The 26,981-nt window shown below is 40.0% G+C and overlaps 1 protein-coding gene across 1 annotated transcript in view; it reads right to left on the bottom strand.

Annotated features, from left to right (window-relative positions):
* LOC103040661 (astrotactin-2) overlaps window positions 1-26,981 on the bottom strand; it is a 1,082,674-nt gene that overhangs the window by 457,622 nt on the left and 598,071 nt on the right. The window contains exon 6 of the mRNA XM_049465818.1: window positions 1,557-1,703. Within this exon, the coding sequence (XP_049321775.1) occupies window positions 1,557-1,703 (147 nt within the window). The remainder of the gene's footprint in view (window positions 1-1,556; window positions 1,704-26,981) is intronic.

The raw sequence follows: 26,981 nt of genomic DNA, 5'->3' as shown, positions 1-26,981 counted from the left end.
AAACTAACTCAGCTGAAACCCAAACCAAACCAAATTAGGCCAGGCCAGGCCTAAGAAAACTGAACCAAACCAACTTAAACCAATGCAACCAAACCCAACTCAAACAAACCAAGCCAAACCAAACTCAAACCAACCCAACCCAAACTAACTCAACTGGAACCCAAACCAACTCAACTGAAACCCCACCCAAACCATGTCAGTCTCGGCCAGGCCTAACCAAATCCAACCCAAACCAAACCAACTCAACCAATGCAACAAAACCCAACTCAAACAAACCAAGCCAAACCAAATTCAAAACAACCCAAGCAAAACCGACTCAAATGAAACCCAACCCAAACTAAGTCTGGCCAGCCTCGACCAAACCAAACTCAACCCAAACCAAATCAGGCCAGGCCAGGCCTAACAAAACCAAACCAAACCAACTTAAACCACTGCAACCAAACCCAACTCAAACAAACCCAACCCAAATTAACTCACCTAAAACCCAAACCAAACTAAGTCTGGCCAGGCTTAACCAAAACAATTCAGGCCAGACCAGCCCTTACAAAACTAAACAAAATCAAACCAACTTAAACCAATGCAACCAAACCCAACCCAAACTAACTTAACCGGAACCCAAACCAACTCAACTAACCGACCCAAACCAAGTCAGTCCAGGCCAGACCAGGCCTAACCAAACCCAAACCAAGTCAGGCCAGGCCTAACCAAACTAAACCAAGCCAACTCAAACCAATGCATCCAAATCCAACTCAAACAAAACAAGCCAAACCAAACACAAAACAAGCCAAACCAAACTCAAACCAATGCAAACCAACCCAACTAAAACAATCCCAAACCAAATCAAGTCAGGCCAGGCCTAACCAAACCCAATCCAAACCAAGTGAGGCCAGGCCAGGCTTGATCAGGCCTTACCAAACCAATCTAAACCAACTCAAACCCAATTCAAACAAACTAAACTAAAACAAACCAAACCAAACTCAAAGCAACCCAACTAAAACCCAACCCAATGCAAACCAAGTCAGGCCAGGCCTTAAAACAAACCCAACTTAAACAAAACAAGCCAAATCAAACCAACTTAACTAAAATGCAAACAACCCAACCCAAACCAAACCAAGTCAGGCCAGGCCAGATCAGCCCTTACCAAACCAAACCAAAAAAAAAAAAACTAAACTTAACCAAACCCAACTCAAACAAACCAAATCAAACTCAAACCAACCCAACTAAAACTCAACCCAATCCAAAACAAGTCAGGCCAGGCCTTACCAAACCGAGCTAAACCAAAATCAACCAAACCTGACTTAAACAAACCAAGCCAAATCAAACCCAATCCAAACCAATGCTAGTAAAACCAACCCAACCCAATCCAATGCAATCCAATTTAACCCAACTCAAACCAAACCATCCCAAGCAAACCTAATTATACAACATCTGAGCTCACGTTTACTTAGAAATGAAATGTTTGATTTAGAAATGGGCATTTTAGAATTGCTGCAAACAGAATGATGCATGTATTATTTGTGAACAGTAGAGTGAGAGAAGAGGACACTGTGTCTCACCGTCAGCGATGAAATGCTCGGGGACGTGGAGCGTGACTTTAACAGTCAGAGGACAGCTGGTCTGAGAGCCATACACTACAGCCAGGACACAAGTACTGATAGTGATCAGCGTCAGAGTCGCCTTACTCATCGGACTCGGTGGACAACCTGAGAGAGAGAGAGAGAGAGAGAGAGAGAGAGAGAGAGAGAGACAGAGAGAGAGACAGACAGAGAGAGACAGAGAGAAAGAGAGAGAGAGAGATACAGAGAGAGAGAAAGACAGAGAGAGAGACAGACACAGAAAGAGATACAGACAGAAAGAGAGAGAGAGAGATACAGACAGAAAGAGACAGAGCGAGAGAGAGAGACAGAGAGAGAGAGAGATACAGAGAGAGACAGAGATAAAGAGACAGAGAGAGAGAGATACAGACACAGAGAGAGACAGAGAGAAAGAGAGAGAGACAGACAGAAAGAGACAGAGCAAGAGAGAGAGACAGAGAGAGAGAGAGATACAGACACACAGAGAGAAAGAGAGAGAGAGACAGAGAGAGAGAGAGATACAGACACACAGAGAGAAAGAGAGAGAGAGACAGAGAAAGAGAGAGAGAGACAGAGAGAAAGAGAGAGAGACAGACAGAAAGAGACAGAGCAAGAGAGAAAGACAGAGAGAGAGAGAGATACAGACACAGAGAGAAAGAGAGAGAGACAGAGAGAGAGATAAGTACATATGCACATCTGAAGGGTAAACATTATCAGTTCAGTTCAGAGGTGCTTTATTAGCATGAATGTAATTACATACACTATTGCCAAAGCAATTAATAATACAAGTAAACAGACGTTATAAAAAAAAAAATACTAATAATAACAAAAATAAAATACATAAATAAATCTACAGATTAGAGAGAAAGAAAGAAAGAAAAAAAAACAGTAATATTAAAAAGGTTGAGTTATTAATAAAGAAAATAAGTAAAAGTAGTAATAAAGCATGTTAAAGTTAGATTAATAGAAGTAAAAGATGTAACATTAATATATTAATATCAATATAACATATTACAGATATAAGTACAGATATTAGTGATTGGTGGACGGTCTCACTGGTTGTCTCTCAGGTTGTGACAGGCTGTAATGTATTGGGCAGCGAGTGTGATCAGCTCTCTGCTCTCTCCCAGTATGTAGGGCAGTTTGTGTGTATTAGTGCAGTGTATCATTATCTCTCTCTCCTTTAGCGTTAGCTGCTCTGAGGGGAGAGTGTATAGATTCAGGCTGTTTGCTCTGTGGCTCAACTTTACCATGAGTCTCACCTTATAAAGAGCTTACTAACGATTTAACACATCATCATAACCACAGAAAAACTCATATCTCCAAAATGTCAAGAGAAAAAGATATACAGGTGTTGGACAATAATTTATTGTGGTGACGGACAGTTCTGGTGGAAACAGGCGAGTTGAGGTGCACATTGAATTCTGCTGTGATTTGATCAGCCGTGGTTTTATGTTTTTTGGATACAATCCGGGTTAGCACCCGAACATCCCTTTCAGACAGCTTCCTCTTACAGCGTCCACAGTTAATCCTGTTGGATGTGGTTGGTTCTTCTTGGTGGTATGCTGACATTACCCTGGATACCGTGGCTCTTGATGCATCACAAAGACTTGCTGTCTTGGTCACAGATGCTCCAGCAAGACGTGCATCAACAATTTGTCCTCTTTTGAACTCTGGTTTGTCACCTATAATGTTGTGTGCATTGCAATATTTTGAGTAAAACTGTGCTCTTACCCTGCTAATTGAACCTTCACACTCTTACTGCTCTTACTGGTGCAATGTGCAATTAATGAAGATTAAACACCAGGCTGCTCCAATTTAGCCATGAATCCTCCCACACTAAAATGATGACAGGTGTTTCAGTTTCATTGTCCAACCCCTGTATATATATTGTTTAACGGATGTCAAGGTAAATATATTTCAATACCAGCTACTTTGGAGCATTTCTATTGGTCCATTTATCATGAAAAACATCAGCTAAATGACATATAATAAAGATACTGTATATAAAGTGGTTTGCAAAAGTATTTATACCCCTTGAACTTTTTCACCTTTTGTCACCTAACTACCTCAAACTAAAATGTATTTTAGTGAGATTTAAAGTGATCTTTCTTTTTTCTTTCTTTCTTTTATTAGTCTTTTTTTCTTTCTTTAGTGCATTCTTTATTTCTGTATTTGATTTTTCTTTCAGCCATTGTGGAACATTTCTATTGCTCCATTCATCATGAAATTTAACTACAGTAAAAAAAAAAAAAACAGCTAAAAAAAAAAAAAAAATATATATATATATATATATATATATATATATATATATATATATATATATATATATATATATTATCAAACTAAAATATATTTTGTTGAGATTGTAAGTGGTCTTTCTTATTTCTTTAGTTGTTTAGTGGTTCTTTCTTTCTTTATTTCTTTATTTCGTCGTTTGCTGGTTTCTTTTTTAGTACATTCTTCTTTCAGCGATGTTGGAGCATTTTTATCGGTCCATTCATCATGAAATTTTACTACAGTAAAAAGAATAGTTAAATCTGAAAATAATATATATATACTGTATATGGAATATAGTGGTTTGCAAAATTATTCATACCCCTTGAATTTAAATGTATTTTATTGAGATTTTTCTTTTTTCTTTCTTTCTTTCTTTAGTTGTTTAGTGGTTTCTCTTTTATTTTTTTTCAGCCATTCTAGAGCATTTTTATTGGTCCATTTATCATAAAATAATAAAATAGAACAGCTTAATATAAAAAAATGACATATATAATGCATATACAGTGGTTTGCAAAAGTATTCATACATAAACCTTTTTCACATTTTGTCACCTTACCACCACACACTTGTTTAGTGGTTGTTTGTTTCTTTCTTTCTTTCTTTCTTTAATTCTTTTGTTTTTGTTTACTTGTTTGTTTCTTTTTTATTCTATTTGTCTTAATTAATTCATTTATTTTTTAATTTGTTGTTTTAGTTGTTTCTTGATTTTTTCTTGCTTTTTTCTTTATTTATTTCTTTATTTCTTTTTTATTTATTTAATTCATCCTTTTATTTCTTTAGTTGTTTGTTTCTTTTTGTTTTCTATTTTTCTTAATGTATTTATTTGTTTTGTTCTTTAGTTTGTTCTTTCTTTTTTTTAGTTGTTTCTTGCTTTTTTCTTTATTTATTTCTTTATTTATTTTTTATTTATTTAATTCATCCTTTTATTTCTTTAGTTGTTTGTTTCTTTTTGTTTTCTATTTTTCTTAATGTATTTATTTGTTTTGTTCTCTAGTTTGTTCATTTTTAAGTTGTTTCTTGTTTTTTATTCTTTCTTTCATTATTTATTTTGTTCTTTAATTTGTTCTTTCTTTCTGCAATTGTTTTCTTTCTTTCTTTCTTTCTTTAAAAGATATTTCGTTATAATATTACCCTGCAGAGCTTCTAAAGTACAAAACCTGAAATAAAATATTACCCCTTGATGAGGGATTAATAACATTATTACATCTCGTTATTGAAATGTGATTCTCTATCAGTGAAAATCAGCAGGTGAGCAGTGGTGCACTCTCAGCCCAGCGGTGTGCATTATTACAGTAGCACTCTCTCACTCTCTCTGAAGTGAGTATGTATGTTCAGTTGGAGTGTAGAGATCAGAGTGCAGGTTCCTGCAGGAGATGCTCGGTTATGAAGTCAATAATAACGCTCCCCGCTGAGCACAAGCGTATTTAGACTGAACGGGAACTGGCTGAGGCGGCTCTGTGATTTATGTAGAGTACAAATAATAGCTTAGAGTCCAGCTGGGCCGATCCATCTAAGCTTATAGACTAGATCTTCACCTGGGATGAAGAATGGACCGGGTTCTGACAGCCTTCTGACTGAGGAATACAGGACTACAGCACAGCTTCAGGGTGAAAAAGAGAAAAATACGCTTCTTTTACTCAAAAACAACCAGAGTTTATCAAAGTCAGAGTTCTGCTCTGGATCAGAAAACTGCACTGGTGCCCTCTGCTGAGGATCAGACTGCTATAGATATCATCAGGCATCAGCAGCTGGAGTCAGAGCGAGCACATTGCCAGTGTAATGCTGGTTAGAACAGGCCTCTGTTAATTAACTGAACTCTGTAACAAAGCTGGGGATCCGGCACTTTCCTCTGCGAATGTAAAAAACACACACCAGTTCTGAGTTTGCTGTTCTTAAAAAGCAGCATTGCTTGATGCGAAGCATGCCTCACACTAAAGATCAAGCTCTCAGAAGACCTACGTTCAAGAATTGTTCATTTGCATGAAGCTGGAAAGGGTTAAAAAAAAGTATCTCTAAAAAGCTTTGATATTCATGTGTCCACGGTAAGACAGACGCTCTACAAAATTAGGAGAAAGTTCAGCACTGTTGTTGTTACTCTCTCTAGGCATGGTAAAGTCCTGTAAAGATGACTGTAAGAGCACAGCGCAGAATGATCAATGAGGTGAGGAAGAATCCTAGAGTGTCAGCTGAAGACTTACAGAAATCTCTGGCACATGCTGACATTTTTGGTGATAAATCTACAATAAAGAAAACATTAAACAAGAATGGAGGAAGCCACTGCTGTCCAAAAAAGAAAACCCATTACTGCACGTTTAAAAGTTTACAAAGGAGCACCTGGATGTTCCACTACTGCACTACTGGCTAAATATACTGTGGACAGATGAAACCAAAGTTGAGTTGTGTGGAAGGAAAACACACAACGCTATGTGTGGAGAAACAAAAGGCACAGCACACCATCACCATCAAAACCTCATCCCAACTGTGAAACATGGTGGAGGGAGCATCATGGTTTGGGGCTGCTTTGCTTTGCTGCCTCAGGGTCTGGATGGATTGCGGTCATCAACAGAAAAATGAATTTCCAAGTTAACCAAGACATTTTGCAGAAAAAAAAAAAAAAAAACTTAAGACCGTCCGTCACCCAACTGAAGCTCAACAGAGGATGGATGATGCAGCAGGACAACGACCCAAAACATAAATATAGAAGTAAATCAACAACCGAACGACTTCAACAGAAGAAAATAAATACTGGGCCTTTATGGAGAGTCCTGACCTCCTGAACCCAATTGAGATGCTGTGGCATCTTGACCTCAAGAGAGAGATTAATCCACACCAGATATCCCAAGAATAAAATAGCTGAACTGAAAATGAAACAGTTTAGTGAAGAGGAATGATCCAAAATTCCTCCTGACTGTTCTGCTGGTCTGATCTGCAGCTACAGGAAACGATTGGTTGCCAAAGGAGGATCAACCAGTCATTAAATCCAAAGATTTACATACTTTTACTACCCTCACTGTGAACGTTAACATGTTATGTTCAATAAAACCATGGTAACATATATAGATATCATTTTTTGTGTGGTTTTAGTTTAAGCAGACAGTGTTTGTCTATTGTTGTGATTTAGATGAAGATTAGAGAACATTTAAAGACCAATTTATGCAGAAATCCAAGTATAATCCCAAAGGATTAACATACTTTTTCTTGGAACTGTATACGTGCAGGTAGTCAGCAGTCTGGGAGTTCTGGTTCTGCTGGTTCTGGATGTGAAGATGAAACAGGATCGGTTCTGCTGGATCTGCTGGTTCTGATCCGCAGGCTATTTTTTTTTCAGATGGACGCTGTTAATTAGACTATAAGCAGATGGAAGATCAGCTCATTTGCATGCAGCTACAGACCGAGCTTTGTTTTAGGAAGTGATTAATGCAACAGTGTTCTGCATGTAAAGTGGGACGAACTGGGAAACGGCGAGAGTGCAGCTCCCCATCTGCAGGAGGGAGAATTCCCAGTACACTCGCCACCAGTTCAGCCTCACGCATCACAATAAACTCAAATCAACTCATATCAACTCATATCTAAACTTTATTACATGTTTTTACACTGTTACTCTCTCCACTGTGATGAATGGGCCAATAGGAATGGTTCAGATAAAAATCTTCAAGACCCACCCAAACTATAACAGCAAACATGCCTTAAAGTACACTCAAGTCATCATTGTCACATTTTTCATTGCACAATTCTCCACACGTGAAAAATGCATGCATGTCCTTGACGTGAACGGCTATAAGTTTTGGTAATCGTTTGAGTTTGGATCAGTTAAAGGGTCCCATTATCAGACATCCCAAGTTGCTTAAATTAATTTCAGGGCTTGCTGGACATGTTGGGGTAAGTTAATATATATATATATATATATATATATATATATATATATATATATATATATATATATATATATATATATATATATATATATATATATTAACTCACCTCAACGTGCCTTTTGCAATCATTTATTTTACCGTGGACAAAGCGAAAATCACTATTACAACCTATACAGAGTATAGTTTACTTTAGAGTACTTAAGAGTAGTCTAAACAAAAGTGTTGCACTCTGTATATTTTGTAATAGAAAATCACTATTACAAACTATACAGAGTGCAACACTTTTGTTGTTTTTCTTGGTTTCTTTTTTTTTCAGCCATTTTAGAGCATTTTTATTGGTCCATTCATCATAAAAGAGCTTAATATAAAAAATGACATATATATATATATGACAAAATGTGAAAAAAGTTTATGTATGAGTACTTTGTATGAGTACTCATACATAAACTTTTTTCACATTTTGTCACCTTACCACCACACACTTGGTTAGTGTTTTTTTCTTTCTTTCTTTCTTTCTTTCTTTAATTCATTCTTTTTTTTCTTTTACTTGTTTGTGTCTTTTTTTATTCTATTTTTCTTAATTAATTTATTTTTGTTCTTTAGTTTGTTCTTTCTTTTTTTAGTTGTTTCTTGATTTTTTCTTGCTTTTTTTCTTTCTTTCTTTATTTATTTATTTTTTATTTATTTAATTTATCCTTTTATTTCTTTAGTTGTTTGTTTCTTTTTGTTTTCTATTTTTCTTAATGTATTTATTTGTTTTATTCTTTAGTTTGTTCTTTCTTTCTGTAATTGTTTACTGGTTTTCTTTCTTTCTTTCTTTAAAAGATATTTCGTTGAAATTACTCTGCAGAGCTTCTAAAGTACAAAACCTGAAATAAAATATTACCCCTTGATGAGGGATTAATAACATTATTACGTCTCGTTATTGAAATGTGATTCTCTATCAGTGAAAATCAGCAGGTGAGCAGTGATGTACTCTCAGCCCATGACAATTACCATACATTGTCTGTATTATTGTTGATATATTATCAACAATACATATATATATATATATATATATATATTAACTCACCTCAACGTGCCTTTTGCAATCATTTATTTTACCGTGGACAATGCGATAATCACTATTACAAACTATACAGAGTATAGTTTACTTTAGAGTACTTAAGAGTAGTCTGAAGTGAAATGAGTTTTAATGGGAGCCATAATGCTCTTGAATGCATCCCAGCCAGGAGGAAGAAAAAAAAAAAAAAAAACACTGCTCGCCCACTCCAAAAATTGATTGGTTGACTCACAGATTCTTGGCAGAGAACAGGCTAATCAAAACCCTCTCTGTTTATTGCATGTGCTTTATGAATATGCACACGAGGGGAGTGTTTGTGTTCATTCTTGGGCCACTCGTTTTCAGATTTCTGAAAATTTTATCTGATTTGCACAAAAAGTAACGCAATGGTTACTTTTACTGGTAACTAGTTACTTTTATAGTGGAGTAACTCAGTTAGTTTTTTGGACAAGTAACTAGTAACTATAACTAATTACTTTTTCAAAGTAACATGCCTAACACTGGTGGTAGACTCCCGCAACTTCGGGGAGACCTGAGACCTCTGTATTATACACCCTTGCAGTGCTCGTTGCTATCTTACACCCCGCCTACAGTCTATTTTCATGCTTTCAGCCTGCATTGTTTAAATAGCAACAGTGCTTGTGAATATATCTACACTAATGGGCGTATAATGTTATCTCGTATTGCTATCTTGGCAATGGAAAACACAGGTGTGTCACTGACTAAAAAAACAGTCAGACGTCTAAGTTCATTGCTGTCTAGTCTAGTGAATCGGACATGTCCAGGTAGCTGCGCTGTTAAAATAGCAATCCGCCAAAGTAAAAACACTATCTTATCTCTTAGTTAATAAGTTAAGCCCACACCTAATCACAACCATGATTACTTACGGTAATTAGTACATGCCTTTTTGCATTTCGAGCTGTGCAAGAGCTGTGTACTTTTCCCGTCGTTACGATAGCAAAGACACACTGACACGCCCCCTTAAACAAGCACCACGATGCGCACAGTTGATGGCTCACCTATATATCGCTAAAATAGGCCCTCTAAGTTTGAACGACTACTAGTTTTGTCAATCATTTTGTGATCGGATCATTTTAAAAAGTTAAAAATATCAATGAATGAACATGAAAGTTCCACTGAAGTTCCCACTGCAGGGTTTCCTACATCCCCAACATCAGCCCGCAGAATATTAAAGCATTTACATTCAGCACATCATTAAAAGCAGCTGCTCTCTGAAAGGCTCTGCTCTAGATTAAATTATTTCCCCCTCAGTGCCTGAAGAAGGTTGATTAACTTCAGGGTCAGAGTGGCACTGATAGACTCTATACAGCTAAATCCCATCTGAACCAACACTACTCCCAGAAATCAGACCTGCAGCGACTGCTCCAATCACAGAGAGAGCCTCCACAGATCACTCACATACATACTGACAACATATCATTAATATACTGTATACTGAACTTACACTGGTGGACACATTATCGGAAACAGATTTACCTCACTGGTGTACAGTTTCTGGTTTCTGAGGCTGGTAACTCTGATGAACTTATCCTGTGCAACAGAGTAAAATGTTCTCTTCTTTTTCCTGGGGCGGCCCTGATGAGTGCCAGTTTCACCATTCATAATGATTTTGATAGTATTTGCGGGGACCGCACTCGAGGATACTTTCAAAGTTCTTGAAATTCTTCTTATAATATGTTTTCTCTTTACTTAGTTGAGAAGTTCTTGCTTCTCATAATCTGGATTAGAACCAGAAATGTCCAACGTATTTTAGAATTAAAATAAAAGTTGGCCTGCTATTAAGCATTTTTTATAATATGAGATTCAAAGTTTGAGTGCTAGGTGTCGCTATCATATAAACCCAATCTAAAACTCATAATCTTCTTTCCTTCCTTCATTGTGCTTGCATTCAGAGTTGCCAGGTTTGCGGGTTTTCCACCAAATTGGGCTTGTTTGAAAGTCCAGTCGTGGATGAAAACTCAGGGATGGCTGGGTGCAGTTTTTTGGGCTACTTTTAAAAATTACCACGTCTGTCGAAATTTTTTTAGAGGTAGATATGGAATAGCCCAAAAATCAGTTTGAGCCATATTTATGAATGGCATATTAACCTGTAATAATCTGTTTGATAAGAAAGATATTGACTGGAGACAACACAATGCTCCCACCACCATGCTTTACAGTTCTTCGCACTTAAAATCTAAAAACTTTTTCCAACAATAGTAAGTGCACTTTTTAATCCGGTTTGCCTTATGTATGAATTCTATCAGTCAGGTATAAAGATGCAGTAAAGCCACTCTGCTGAAGTACAGAGTTATACAGGAGTTTCAGTTTAGTTCTCCAGCACTGAGACTGGAGTAGCATTAGCATTATCTGCTAACTGCTATTTGTCCGTTCAGAGGTGAGTGTTATCAGCCTGTAGCCTGCTGCTAACCCTGGCTAGCACTGCTGGAGCAGCATAAGCATTAACCACTGACTGCACTAAGCGCTAGCTCTTTAGCTGTTTAGAGGTGAGTATTATAGGACTGTAGCCTGCTGCTAATCCTGGCTAGCAGTGCTGGAGCAGCATTAGCATTATCAGCTGACTGCACTAAGCGCTAGCTTTTTCACAGGTTTGAGTATATAAGAATTGAGTATATTGGGCTGTTGTTTGCACATTTACCTTGTTAAAACAAGCTACGTGGGATGAACCGCTAGATGATATATCGCCCTGGTTTATCGAAACACTCAAGGTTCCTCAGTGCAGATTGTTGTTTGTTATTGTAAATAAATGGAAGCACTTTTCTCACCCAAATAAACAGTTTTCTGGAGAGAAATCTGTGTGGATTAACATCCAGTACTCGTCTTTTAACCATAAAGGGAAGTATTTTTTTTAATACTACAGTGTTTTTTTACTTAGTTTAGCTTTACTTAACTTAGTTAGCTACCTCCATCACCACCACCCAGCGGCCAGACCTGCTGAATTAGAAATTCCTTAAAATATCTTTTAAAATGCGCTTTATAATCCGCACCCTGGGTTACTGGAACTTTTAGTGTTCCTCAGTGTAGCGCTAAAGGGCAGCATTTATCAGCGCTAATCCAGCACTACTTCAGTGTGTTAGCTTCTTATGCTAACTGGCTAGTGTTAGCTAGCCAGTTATACACCGTGCTCTCCATAGCACCTTTAGCAGTGTGCTGTTATGTGAAAAATGCATACCAGAGGGGAAATTAAAACCAGAATATCGGATGGCCCAGCACTATATAATAAGAATAATAAGAAAAACATAATAATTTGTATTAAAAAGCCAGGCTTCTCCATACTGTAGCTTTTGTTGACCAGTGCCCCAGACATCACGTTTCAGTCTCTCAGACTTCAGATTTCAGGCTGGACTTTCATCTTGGAACTGATATTAGACAAACATTTGCATGGATTAAACATCAAATGCACTTTTTATTTTTTGTTTGTTAGTTTTTTCCCTACATGCATCATCATCATCATCCTCTTTCAGACTACTCCACTCCTCCATCTGCAGCTCCGTCTTCAAAAGCCGCTCTCAGGCCTGACGGCGGAGCAGCCGAGCACGTTTCCTTTCTCTTTCTCTTTTTCTTCTATTTCTCTCTTTATTTTAGCCATTTTAGCAGCAGTCGCACATCAGTGCTCCAGAGAGAGAGAGGTGAAAGCTACCTCTCAATCCAGAACTGAGAGGAAAAAAAAGCCACCCGAGACACTTAAAGCGTTAAGAGGGCGAATGGGAAAGCAGAGAGCGTGACGTTTCAGAATCAGAGGGCCACAATATAACCATCTATCTGCTCGGTGTAGTCGCTGCTGGGAGCTTTTACAGCACAGTGGCAAAAAATTAGCATTCTAGACAAAGAGAAATGTCTAGAATTTACACCTCCAGATGCAGGAAAAGGGCCACCTGCATCAGGAAGGATCCCACCCATCCAGCACATGCACTTTTTGTCCCACTCCCCTCAGGCCGGAGGCTGCGGAGCATTAAGTGCAAAACAACAAGACTCAGAAACAGCTTCATTCCGGAAGCTGTAAGACTCTTAAACTCCACTTAACAAACACACTGCACTGACACCAAGGACAAATTACTGTTTACTGTTTACCAACATGATCACTTTACTTGCACTGAGACACTTTATCTCCACTGCTCTAATTCACATTATCATGCTGCTATAGCACACTTGCACTCTGGGCTTCATGTTGCTGAACCTTCTACTCTCTATTTATTTTTTTTTATTCTTTGGGATATTTATCGATCTATTTTGTATATTCTATTTCTTTTATTGTATTCTTTTTTTTTATCTATATATCTATTAATAACAGCTCTTTGGGTGTAAACTGGATCGTGAGATCACAATTTCGTTCCACCTCATGTACCACATGTGATGCAAATGACAATAAAACCTCCTTGAATCCTTGAAATGGTGCTTTCCATATACAGTGGTGGGGAACTGTATTTGCCCCCTTATAGATTTCTTTAGTTTTTGCTTTTTATCATACTTACTATACAATTTTTATTTTCAGATTATCAAGCAAATTTTAATATCAGACTGTGATGGGCAGTGCTGCACCACGGGCTGCCAGCAGGGGGACTGGTAGATATAGGGGAGGAAACGGTAGAGTGGGATCCCAAATCTCCAACTCCCAGAATCCCCGGGGGTGATCAGCGTCAACCAGCTGCACCTGTGCACTACCCTATATAAACCTCAGCCAAACCAGACCTCACAGTTGCACTTTCAAAGAGCGGTGACCGGAACTAGAGAAGAGAAGAGAAGAGAAGAGAGAGGAGAAGAGAAGAGAAGAGAAGAGAAGAGAGAAGAGAAGAGAAAAGAGAAGAGAGAAGTAAGAAGAGAGAAGAGAGTAGAAGACAGAAGAGAAGAGAAGAGAGAAGAGAAGTGAGAAGAGAAGAGAAGAGAGAAGAGAAGAGATACAAGGGAAGAGAAGAGAAAATAGGTGAGAGAAGAGAAGAGAGAAGAGAAAAGAAGAGAGTAGAGGAGAAGAGAGAAGAGAAGAAAAAAAGAGAAGGGAAGAGAGAAAAGGGAAGAGAAGAGAAAAGAGGTGAGAGAAGAGAAGAGAGAAGAGAAAAGAAGAGAGTAGAGGAGAAGAGAGAAGAGAAGAAAAAAAAAGAGAAGAGAAGAGAAGAGAAGAGGAGAAGAGAAAAGAGAAGAGGAGGAGAAGAGAAAAGAGAAGAGAGAAGAGAAGAGAGAAGAGAAAAGAAGAGAAAAGAGAAGAGAAGAGAAAAGAAGAGAAGAGAAAAGAGAAGAGAAGAGAGAAAAGAGAAGAGATGAGAAAAGAGAAGAGAAGAAAAAAAGAAAAAGGTGATCTCAAAAGAAGAAAATAGGTCTAAAAAGAGAGCCAGACAAAGAGAAAAGAAAAGAAAAGAAAATATCTCGAAAGAGAGCATAAAGAGAGGACTGAGCAGTGCTCAGCCAGTTTTGAGTTTAGTTGTGTTTTAGTTTGGTTTATTTGAAGTTGAAAGCTGTCTTTTTTTGGTACAAGCCATTTTGTGGCATTTTCTTTGTTCTGTTTCCCGCCTTTTTTTTCCACACCTCTTGTGGTGTATTTTTCCCCAGCCATTCTCTAGTCTCTTTGGAGACACAGTGGCTTAAGCACAACACCTTTAAAATTTTTATCTCAAAACCATTACTAGAACTGAATAATAAATAGTAGAACTATATCCTTATAAGTAAATAAAAAGCATAAAAAGCATGATGATTTCATTTATTATAAATTAAGCTTTACCGATGACTAATAACGAGTCTTTCTCATCTCTGTGGAGGAATTTTATTCCACTCTTCTTTAAAGAATTACAGTTTTAATTCAGACACATTGGAGGGTTTTCCAACATAAAAGTCCTGTTTAAGATCATCTACATCATCTCAATCATCCAGACTTTTAACTAGACCAATCTTCAAAAACTTTAGATTTGGACTTGTTTGTGAGCTTTGGGTCATTGTCCTGCTGCAGAACTGGAAGCTCCGCGCAGGTTCTAGCGGGAAACTCGAAATCACGCCACTTTTCTCAGCCAATCACCAACTCCCACCTGTCCTTATAAGACCTCCCTCATACCTGTTCTCCCCTGCTTGCAGACGCCGACTGTCGTTTGCCGTGCTTGTGCTTTCTCTTGTGGTGCCTGTTATGTCTCTGTCTCGTTTGTCTCGTAGTCAAGTTTCTGACTCAGATAATGAAGCTGTTGCCCCCTCGCCGTCTCAGTCGCTGCGCAGGAGTGCGCGCTTGTCTGCGCGGGACTCGCCCTGGTCTGCAGTGCCTTCGGAGACCCAGGCTGCTAAACCTGGCGGTAAGCGGAAGGCGAAGTCCTCTTCTCCTCGGGCGGCCAAGAAGTCCTGCCGTGCTGCTGATCCGCCGCTCTCCACTTCGCCTCTCCCTTCTCCTCCTCTGGTCTCCGCCGATGCAGCTTCGCCGGACTCTCAGCTGGTCCAGGTGCTTCGGTCTCTCGCGGACTCTGTTAGGGGGATTGACTCCCGGCTGGCAGCTGTGGAAAGGCGCCTGGGATCCGCCTCCGGACCTGGACTCTCTTCGGAGCCACGCCCCCTCCTCGCCTCTGCCTCGAATGCTGCGTTCCCGCCTGCTGCTGCCTTTCCTGCTGCTTCTACCGCTCCTGACGCCGCTCCTACTGCTGCTGCTCCTGCTGTTGACGAGCCCGTGCCGGGGCCCTCCGTTGCTGTCGCCCTGCCCTCTTTCACCTTGGCCTCGGCTGTGCCCGCGCTGGCAATGGGTAGGCCTTTTGTCTCTCCTGCCGCGGCCGCCATTTCTCCTCGCATGCGTTCTGATATTATTGCTGGAAAAGACATTAATTTGGCCTCTCTTCTGCTTCCCTCGCCTGCCGTTGATCGTCAGATGGTGGACTGTGGGGATGTCTCTGTTTTTCTGAAAGCATCTGACCCCCGCGTGCAGCGTAGCCTCTCCTTTGGTGAATTTGCTATTGCTTTCGGCGTTTTCCGGGACGTGCTGTGCGGGGCGTTTCCTGATCGCCGCGAGGAACTGGACTTGTATTTGTCTATGATGGCTGATTTCGACCAACGCTATGGTGGCGCGCTTTATTATGAGTATCATAAGTCGTTTTCGTCTAAGGCTGCTTCCTTCGTTTCCCTCTACAATACTCGCCTGAATTGGTCCATTCTGGATACTGAACTGCTCGTTCGCCACTTTGGCGGTCAGCGTTCGATAGCTTGCTCCGTGTGTGGTTCCCACGGTCACGTGGCCGTGTTTTGCCCTAAGGCGGCGGCTGGCCCCGTTGCTTCTGCAGTTCCTGTCGGAGCTGCTGCACCCGTAAGCTGTCCCCGCGATTCTCGCGGTCGCCCTCTCATTGCATTTAATGGTGCTGTGTTATGTAATAATTTCAACGAGTCAGTGTGTACCTTTCCTCACTGTAAATTTCTGCATGTCTGTAGCTTCTGCAAAGCATCGCACCCGAAATCGGTGTGCCCTCGCCGGGTTCGTCCCGCGAGCAGAGAACCTGCCCCCCGCTCAAAGAAATTTTGAGTGGCCATCCGTCAACTCCTATTGATGTGCCCGCTTTAGCCTCTCTTCTTTCTAGTCACCCCGATTCTGTTTTTGTCGATTATTTGCTCACTGGGCTGTCTCAGGGGTTTCGGGTTGGTGTTGTCTCCTCCCTGTCCTCCTCTGTTGTTTCGCGGAACCTTTCTTCTGCTATGTCTGAGCCTGATGTTGTTTCTGCCCTCCTGGCTCGGGAGGTTAATAAAGGGTATCTGGTGGGTCCGTTTAAGTCCCCTCCGTTTTTTCCTTTTCGAGTCAACTCCCTTGGCGTCGCCACGCGCAAATATTCTGGTAAGAAACGTCTAATTTTCGATATGTCCTCTCCGCATTCTGATGTAGTTTCTAGCGTTAACGATTGCATTCCTCTACGACCCTTTTCTCTGTTTTACGCTTCGGTTGACGATGCTATCCGTTTAATCAAGATCGCTGGCCGCGGTGCATTGCTGTCCAAAGCTGATGTGACGGACGCTTTCAAAATTATCCCGATTCATCCGTCTGACTGGCCCCTTTTCGGCGTGAAGTGGGCTTCTAAATTCTATTTTGCCGTCAGGCTTGCTTTCGGCTGCCGGAGTAGTCCGCGTATATTTGACGCCCTGTCTGAGGCTCTGTGTTGGATCCTGTTGAATGTCTGTGCCTTTCGTTCTGCATTTGCTGGATGATTTCCTGCTCGTTGATTTCCCGTCCCCCCGCCGCTCAGCTTTGGATGTGCTGACTCGCGTTTTTCATGGTATAGGCGTGCCTCTCTCTGCTGCTAAGTGCGTCGGCCCGTCCACGCAATTGGAATTTTTGGGCATATTTTTGGATTCGGTCTGCATGCAGGCGTCTCTCCCTGAGGTTAAATTGTCTAGGATCCGTTCGCTGTTGGCTTCTTTTAATTCGCTGGCTGTCGTCTCTAAGCGAGATCTTCTTTCCCTCCTCGGTCACCTTAATTTCGCTATGCGCGTCGTGCCTCAAGGCCGTTCCTTTATTTCCCGTCTTCTGCATTGCGCACACTCTGTATCTGGCCTCCGTGATATCGTGGCCCTGGACGAGGGCTGCAGATCTGATCTGCGGTTCTGGTCCCGTCTCCTCGGCCGCTGGAACGGCGTGTCTTTTTTTTATGACGATGCGTTCCAGTCCTCCAATTCCTTGAGTTTCTTCACTGACGCCGCTCCCTCCGTTGGTTTTGGGGGTTATTTCCGAGGGCAATTGTTTGCAGAAAAATGGCCTTCTAATTTTTCTGACATCGCCCTCGGATCTGCCTCATCGGCCTTGTACGAAATGTATCCCGTGGTCGTAGCTAGCGTTTTATGGGGTGAGTCTTGGTCCAGAAAGCGCATCACCATATTTTGCGATAACGAAGCAGTGGTTTCCATTATCAATAAAGGAAGATCTTCATGCCTATCTATCATGTCGTTTCTGAGACGTCTAATCTGGCAATCCGTCATGCATAATTTTATAATCAGAGCTGAACACATACCGGGCCACCATAACGCCATAGCTGATGCATTGTCTCGATTTCGATTTCAGGAATTCCGACGCCTATGCCCGGCAGCACATCAGGATCCAACACCTTGCCCTCCTCTTCAGCAGATAATTTTAGACTGAATAAATTCTACTCGTCACTGCTACTGTCAGCTTCCTATTATATGTCTATCGGCTTATCACCAGCTACTCTGAAAGCTTATAAATCTACGTGGTCTTTATTCACTCTTTTTTGTCTGTCTTTAAACATTCCCATCTACCCCGTACTCATATCTACCGTTTGTGCATTTATAGTACATAATTTTCAGACACGAAACGTAACAATACCTACGATCCGCAGAATGCTCGCCGGCGTTCAATTTAATGCTAGATGCTATGATCCGAGCTTTTCCAGTCTGTTTTCTAATTCAGCCATACGTCTGCTTCTTAAAGGCTTGACTAAAACATATAAACGCACTCCCGACAAACGTTTGCCAATAACACCAGATATTTTGCAAAAGTTAATTTCTGCTCTTCGCGAGGGAATGTTCTCAAATTACATAAATAATCTCCTGGAGGCCGTGTTTCTCATGGCTTTTTATGGTTTCATGCGTCCTGGGGAATTCTCTTGTAACACTCAGTCTTTTGATCATAAACATGATTTAGCATACTCGGACATTAGCTTTTCACCCACGCACTACAACATTTTTCTCAAACATTCCAAATCAGACCCCATGAGGAAAGGCGTCACTATAACTATCACAAAACTAAATGGTTCACTTTGCCCTTTCGACTCTATGGTACGCTATCTCACATCTCACCCTCATACTTCTGCTGCACCTCTTTTCATACTTCCCAATGGTCTTCCGATGACTAAGCACTGGTTTAGAGAGCACCTGTCTCGCGTTCTTAAAAAATGCTCCCTTTCACCTTCACTTTATACTGGGCACTCATTCAGAATCGGTGCTGCCACTACTGCTGCACAAATTGGTCTACCAATATCATCAATTAAGGCCCTCGGACGATGGACTTCAGCATCATACGAATCATACATAAGACCAGACAAACATCTTGTTCGGGATGCCCAGATGTCTCTGAGTAAAGCTATCTAGGTACGTATTTATATCTATTTATACTTCTATTTTACTGCAAATAACTGGAGGCGGTCGTTAATATTTTATACAAACGTCATATTATTGCTGCTCATAATGTCACGGCAGCCCGCGCTCGCTCAAATTATACTTCCTACTCCTTATCTTCCTACATATCAATTCGGGCCGTGCCCGCTCATATGCTAATTAGACTCATAGGCTGAGTTTTTGCTGCGCAGCGGGCAGTGCCCGCTCTCATACATTGGACTCGTAGTCCGCGTTTTGCTGCGCTGCGGGGCGTACCCGCTCTTATATCCTTGGACTCGTAGTCCGCGTTTTGCTGCGCATCGGGCCGTGCCCGCATTTTATACCCATTGGACTCGTAGTCCGCGTTGCTGCGCTACGGGCCACGCCCGCTTCTATACTCATCCGGACTCTGTCTCCGTTTGCAGAGACTGCTTCCAGAAGTTGTGCCCCGCAAGGATTAAAGTATTGGTAGTCCGTATGCCATCACACTTATGCTTATCATACGCATTTAAACAAGCTCAAGTTCTACAAGTACTTCGTTTACAACGAACCTAATAAACCTATGCTATTGTAAAATAAGCGCAAATAAATACAGCATATATGTACCCAGCGAATGAGAGATTTAAATAGTAAACACCTTTTTAAGCCTGTGTATAACTGTTTTTACCTTTCAGACTTCCTGAACCAGGTAAAGGATCCTCCTGTGGGTAAATATGTTTTTTCATATTTTGGGGATTGGCTCCGCCCCCGCCGTACCTATACGGCAGGATCTGCAGGATTCAGACGCTGCAGACCTGGGCTTTCGATGGGGCTTTAGCCAAAGACTATATTTACGCTATTTATAATTGTCATACGTGCTTATTGTAATAAATCTTCTTGCTGCACTTTGTCTCTAGAGTTTTCCTGCTAGAACTGGAAGCTCCGCGCAGGTTCTAGCGGGAAACTCGAAATCACGCCACTTTTCTCAGCCAATCACCAACTCCCACCTGTCCTTATAAGACCTCCCTCATACCTGTTCTCCCCTGCTTGCAGACGCCGACTGTCGTTTCGCCCTCCTCCTTCCCCACCGCCTCCAGTTCGGTCCCGCCGGTTGCCCAGGGGATTGGCAGGATCTGCAGGATTCAGACGCTGCAGACCTGGGCTTTCGACGGGGCTTTAGCCAAAGACTATATTTACGCTATTTATAATTGTCATACGTGCTTATTGTAATAAATCTTCTTGCTGCACTTTGTCTCTAGAGTTTTCCTGCTAGAACCCAAGTACACCTGAGCTTGAGGTCAGTAAGGAACAGATGGATGGATTCTGATTCTCCTTCAGGATTGTCTGGTAAAAATCTATTACAGCAAATTATCCAGCAGCCCCAGATCATCACACACACATACTACCACCACCATGTTTTACATCATTCAGTATGATGCTCTTTTTCTGGTATTATGTGTTAGTTTATTAGTTTTATGCCAGATGTAACGACGGGACACGCACCTTCCAAAAAGCTCCACTTTTGTCTCGTCAGTCCTGTAAAGAATATTTACCCAAAGTTCTGGAGATCATCAAGATGTTAGTTGGTAAATGTGAGACGGGTGGTTGTGGTGTTTTTGATGAGCAATGTTTTTTTATCTTGAAACTCTCCCATGGAGACCATTTTCACCCAGTCTCTTATTATTCTTTATTATTGAATCATTAACACTGATCTTAACTGAGGTGAGTGAGATCCTGCAGTTCTTTAAATGTAGTTCTGGGTTCTTTTGGGATCTCCTGGATGAGTTCTTCATGCCCTTTTGGAGTAATTTCAGTCGGTCGGCCGGTCACTCCTGGGAAGGTTCACCAGTGTTCCATGTTTTTTTCTTCATTAGTGAATAATAATAGTGAATCACTGTGGTTCTCTGGAGTCTCAAAGCTTTAGAAATGACTTTATAATATATTCCAGACTGATAGATGATCAATGACTTTGTTTTCTTATCTGTTTTTGATTTATGTTGTCAGAAAGTTTCTATTTAAGTCTGGCAGCTATTTAGGTCTGGCAGTAATCAGGCCTGGTTGTGGTTAGTAGTAAAATTAAACTCAGCTTTCCAAAAATGTAGTTAACACAGTTAAGTTGTGCTGTTGGGTTCTGAGTATGGAAGAACAGAGTAAAATGAGGATAATATTAAAATATACAGAGAAACAGATACAGAACTACAGTCTGTAATTACTGTAGAACTACAGAGTGCTCCTTTATGATCAGTGGAGCTGAAAAACTGGATAATGGATGTTAGATAGAAAGTTATAATTACATATATTTCTTATTCTAATGTAATGGCCGTAGTTCTGCACATTTGTCCTGGACTATATGCAACTTTCATTCCGGGCTATTAAATAATATATTGTGGGAACTGTTGAGAGAAATCACTGCAGTGTCCAGGCATGCATGAATCAAATTATTCACCAGAAATTAATCAAAAATCCATTTTAAAGATATTAAAAATCCCCTGCACTCCGAGGTCAGGCAAGTTCACCCAATAAGAAAGCCATGTTCCAGATTAGAAACAGCAGCCAATGAGCCTATTGCAATTCTAAAGTCTATTTTCTGATGCAGATCAGCTCAATTAGAACAGTGTGAACTTGGGCAGCCGTGAGCCCGAGCTTTTCCTCCGAGAGTCATTAGGTTTAAACACCTTTCTTAACAAGAAATGCTTCACACACCCTGCTCTCACAACAGAGGCAACTACAGCTCCATTTCCTCACACAATCTACTTAACTTCTAGAAGACATTATCATGGTCACTTCACTACAATACTTGAATTTACTATCATATTTATTAGGTTTAATTGCATTTTAATTGATTTACTTAATATAATGAAATGGTTAATTTACAGTACCATATAAATATTGGGACACACCTTCTCATGCAATGTTTTACTTTATTAATGTTTAATGTCTTTCTTTATTTAACTGATTTTCTACTTTGTATATTTGGTTTAGTTTTCAACTTTAAAGTTCAGGTAGAGTTAGGTTTAAGGGTTGATTCATGGTTAAGATTAAGCTTATTGTTAGGTTTAAATTTAAAGGTTAGGGTATTTTTTTGAGTTAGGGCTGAGTTTTAGAGTTGATTAATGGTTAAGGTTAGGCTTAGGGTTATATTCAAAGTTTAAAGTTTAATATAAGGTTAAGGTCTGGGTCAGGTTGAAGGGTTGATTTATTGTTGAGGTTAGGCTTAGGGTTAAATTTAAAGTTAAGGCTTGGGGTTAGGCTTTGGGTTAGATTTAAAGTATAGCATAAGGTTTGGGTTAGGGCTGAGTTGAGGGCCTGATTGAGGTTGGGTTGATTTATGGTTGAGGTTAGGCTTAGGGTTAAGTTTTATCTGTGCAAGGTCTGGGTTAAGGTTGGGTTTTAGGGTTGATTTATGGTTAAAGTTAGGGTTAAGGTTAGATTTAAAGTATAGCATAAGGTTTGGGTTAGGGCTGAGTTTTAGGGTTGATTTATGGTTGAGGTTAGGCTTAGGGTTAAGTTTTATTTGTGCAAGGTCTGGGTTAAGGTTGGTTTTTAGGGTTGATTTATGGTTAAAGTTAGGGTTAAGGGTTAGATTTAAAGTACAGAATAAGGTATGGGTTAGGACTGAGTTTTAGGGTTGATTTATGATTAAAGTTAAGCTTAGGGTTAAATTTAAAGTTAAGGCTTGGGGTTAGGCTTTGGGTTAGATTTAAAGTTTAGAATTTTTTTGGGCTAGGGCTGAGTTTTAGGGTTGATTCATGGTAAAGGTTAGGCTTAGGGTTAAGTTTTATCTGTGCAAGGTTTGGTTTAAAGTTAGGATTTAGGGTTAATTCATGATTAACGTTAGGGTTTAGGGTTAGATTAAAAGTATAGAATAAGGTTTGGGTTAGGGCTGAGTTTTAGGGTTGATTCATGGTAATGGTTGGGCATATGGTTAAGTTTTATCTGTGCAAGGTTTGGTTTAAGGTTGGGTTTTAGGGTTGATTTATGGTTAAAGTTAAGCTTAGGGTTAGATTTAGAGTATAGCATAAGGTTTGGGTAAGGGCTGAGTTTTAGGGTTGATTTATGGTTAAGGTTAGGCTTAGGGTTAGATTTAAAGTTTAGGGTTAGATTTAAAGTTTAGGATAAGGATTAGGTTTTAGGGTTGATTCATTGTTGAGATTAGGCTTAGAATTAGGTTTTGGGTTAGGGCTGAGTTTAGCATTGTTTCCTGATTGAGGTTGGGTTAGGATTAGTCTTAGGGTTAGATTTAAAGTTTAGGGTTAGGCTTAGGTTTAGGGCTGAGTTTTAGGGTTGATTCTTGGTTAAGGTTAGGGTTAGGGTTAGTCTTAGGGTTAGATTTAAATTTAAGGCTTGGGGTTAGGCTTAGGGTTAGATTTAAAATTTAGGCTTAGTGTTAGATTTACATTTTAAAATAAGGTTAGAGTTAGGTTTTAGGGTTGACCCATTGTTGAGTTTAGGCTTGGGGTTAGATTTAGGGTTAGATTTAAAGTTTAAGCTTAGGGTTAAATTTAAAGTGTAGGCTTAGGGTAAGGCTTAGGGTTAGATTTAAAGTTTAGGCTTAGTGTTAGATTTAAAGTTTAGGCTTAGGGTTAGATTTAAAGTTTAGGCTTAGTGTTGAATTTAAAGTTTAGGCTTAGGATTAGGCTTAGGGTTAGATTTAAAGTTAATGTTTAGGGTTAGATTTAAAGTTTAGGCTTAGGGTTAGATTTTTAAGTTTAGGCTTAGTGTTGGATTTAAAGTTTAGGCTTAGGGTTAGTCTTAGGGTTAGAATTAAAGTTTAGGCTTAGGGTTAGAATTAAAGTTTAGGCTTAGGGTAAGGCTTGGGGTTAGATTTACAGTTAAGGCTTATGGTTAGAGTTCAAATTTAGGGTTAGGGTTAGCTTTGATTTAGGAGTTGAGGATAAGTTTGGGTTAGAGCTGAAGTTTACAGTTGATTCATGGTTGAGAGTTAGGTTTTGGATTAGATTTAAAGTTTGGGGTAAGGGGTTTTGTAAGGTTGTAGGATTGATTCATGGCTGAGGTTAGGTTTAGGATTAGGTTTAGGGTGAGAACTCAAACTCTAATCTTAAAATTCTATGGTTAGGTTTATTGTTGTTTATTGTTAGATTTGAAGTTCAGGCCTAGGGTCAGTTTTATGGTTACATTTAAAGTTTAGGGTTAGGGTTTAGGATTGCTTCATGGTTGAGGTTAGGCTTGGGTTTAGAGTCCGGTGTTGGGTTAGATTCTGCAGGGAATCATTTACATTGCAACTGAGAGTTCAGTTGCATTTAATATACATTAATTTGATTGTTAGTTGAGCATCTATGAGGAATCTACAGTATAATGGGCCACCCAGATAAAGTGTTAGCGACCTTTCTTGTTTAAGAGAACACTGATATGAGGTCCTAGCCCAGTTTCCTCACCTCTGGCTTAGTGCCTTTCTTCATTTGTTCTTTCTCAAAGTGACCACTGTGTTAATTTCAGGCTAATCGCCTCTCTAAAAGGGTCACAATGTCCCCGCAGCCGGGATAATTATCCATATCCCACAACTTGTTTCTGCAGTCCAGTAACTCTAAAAATAACAACCCCGACCCGAACAAGGCGACAAAGGGGAGAGCAGGGAGGGAGGAAAAAAAAGATTTGCCCATTATTATCTGTGCTGCATTGTTTTCAAAGGGAAAAGGCCCTGGAGAGAGGGATGAGCCTCTGGCCGGGAGAACGAGAGGAGAAATCAGTCCCTTAGTAAACATAAGCTAAGCAAAACTGACAACATAAAGAACCAGGATGAGTGGAACAGCAGAGCTAAAGACATAGAGGACATAAGCAGACCAGACACAATGCAACAGCATAAACAGTCTCATCTCCACTCCTGTGGCCTCTCTGAGTTCATGCCTGAGAAAAAATGGAGGTGTGGAAAGACAGGAAGTTGCCAAAAAAGAGCAAAATGTAGTGGAAATGGAAGCATCTTCTGAGAGTTCTACCAGGAGACATCACTACTAATGCTACATCACTTTAGTTTCCCAACCAATCACCAGGTGCCTTAATCTTCCTGTTAAATAAAGTGATTAACATGCTACCTTTGCTGCCTGTAGCCAGTAACAGGAGTGAGCTCCAGTAACAGGAGGAAGGTGTGGAAGTACAGGAAGTTGCCGAATAACAGCAAAATGTAGTGGAAATTAAAGCACCATGTAAAAGTTCTACCAGGAGACTCTAAATCTGCATCACTTAATTTTCCAACCAATCACCAGGTGCCTTAATCTTCCTGTTAAATGATGTGATTAACATGCTACCTTTGCTGCCTGTAGCCAGTAACAGGAGTGAGTTCCAGTAACAGGAGTGAGTTTCCAGTAAAAGAAGTGAGTGCCATTAACAGGAGTGAGTGCCATTAACAGGAGTGAGTGCCATTAACAGGAGTGAGTTTCCAGTAAAAGAAGTGAGTGCCATTAACAGGAGTGAGTGCCATTAACAGGAGTGAGTTTCCAGTAAAAGAAGTGAGTGCCATTAACAGGAGTGAGTTCCAGTAACAGGAGTGAGTTTCCAGTAAAAGAAGTGAGTGCCAGTAACAGGAGTGAGTGCCATTAACAGGAGTGAGTTCCAGTAACAGGAGTGAGTTTCCAGTAAAAGAAGTGAGTGCCATTAACAGGAGTGAGTTCCAGTAACAGGAGTGAGTTCCAGTAACAGGAGTGAGTTTCCAGTAAAAGATGTGAGTGCCATTAACAGGAGTGAGTGCCATTAACAGGAGTGAGTTTCCAGTAAAAGAAGTGAGTGCCAGTAACAGGAGTGCGTTCCAGTAACAGGAGTGAGTTTCCAGTAAAAGAAGTGAGTGCCATTAACAGGAGTGAGTTCCAGTAACAGGAGTGAGTTTCCAGTAAAAGAAGTGAGTGCCATTAACAGGAGTGAGTGCCATTAACAGGAGTGAGTTCCAGTAACAGGAGTGAGTTTCCAGTAAAAGATGTGAGTGCCATTAACAGGAGTAACAGGAGTGTGTTCCAGTAACAGGAGTGTTTTTTTGTCATAAATATCAATTATTTGAACATGCAGTCAACCATTTATTTAAAATAAAGACTTTCTTGAGAGAAAATCAAATGAATTAGTGGACTGCTTTTTAAATGTCACATGAGTTTTGCAACCAACTTTGGATTAGAAACCTTCAAGAAAATTAAGTAAAGCTGCCTGAGTTTGACCAGTACATGTTTTAAATAGTTAAAAACACGAGTTATTAGATTCAGAGTTAAAAAAAAAAGATACAAAATAAGTTTATGGGACTCATTCGGTGGAATGGCCTATATACCGTATTTTACATACTATAAGTGCAAGTGATTATAAAGTGCACTATCAATAAGGCACATTTTAAGCAGCAATAGTAACGACCAAGGGTGTCGCCATGTTTCATTTTTTATTTCATCAGGTAACTAAATAAAACTGTAATTCTTAAAAAAAAAAAAAAAAAAGCCATCTTGAAAGCCATTTATTTGGGTGAGAAAAGCGCTTCTGTTAATGTACAGTAAGCTTTCTCAATGCAGGGTTAATGCAGTTAATGCTACCAGAATAGTAGTGGGCCCTAATTTTATTTAAGACCTTTATTTAATTTTGAGAGCTCAAATTGTTTTTTTTTTGAGCAGCCAAAATATATGCACATTTTGTAATAAATCTATACATTTCTCATTATAAATGAGAAACATGCCACTCGCTTTGCTCACTGTTTCCCTCTTTACAAACCTAGGTGGTATTTGGCCTGTTGCTTAACTTCAGTGTTTTTGACTTGCTACTTCACTTCAGTGTTTTTGCTACATCAGGTAAACCATCACACGAGAGTGGAGATGGCAAACCAAAGAGGAGGTGGTCTCTCAAGAGGTAGACTTTCTTTTGGCAGAGCTTTCAATCAATGGAAGTAGACTGGAAGTCCAAGGCTTACTGATTCAATCCATGGAGGCCCCACCTCATACATATGTCTTACAGGATATAAAAGATTCACAGCTAACATCTTGCTGTAAAGCACCACAGGACATATTCAGAGGTCTTCTCTATTCAAAACCTCAAAAGTTTGCTTTGGGCAAACCTTCTAATCAATGGAAGTTGATTGAAAGCCCATCCCTTCATTGATGCAATCCATAGATCTTGTGAGGTCGACGTCTTGGAAGGTCAAAGCTGATTCAGCAGAAAGAAACA

Source organism: Astyanax mexicanus, chromosome 1 (assembly GCF_023375975.1).
Source record: "Astyanax mexicanus isolate ESR-SI-001 chromosome 1, AstMex3_surface, whole genome shotgun sequence".
Classification (NCBI taxonomy): Eukaryota; Metazoa; Chordata; class Actinopteri; order Characiformes; family Acestrorhamphidae; genus Astyanax; species Astyanax mexicanus.
Note: the sequence above shows the minus strand (reverse complement) of the source record. Positions and strands in the feature narration are given on the sequence as shown.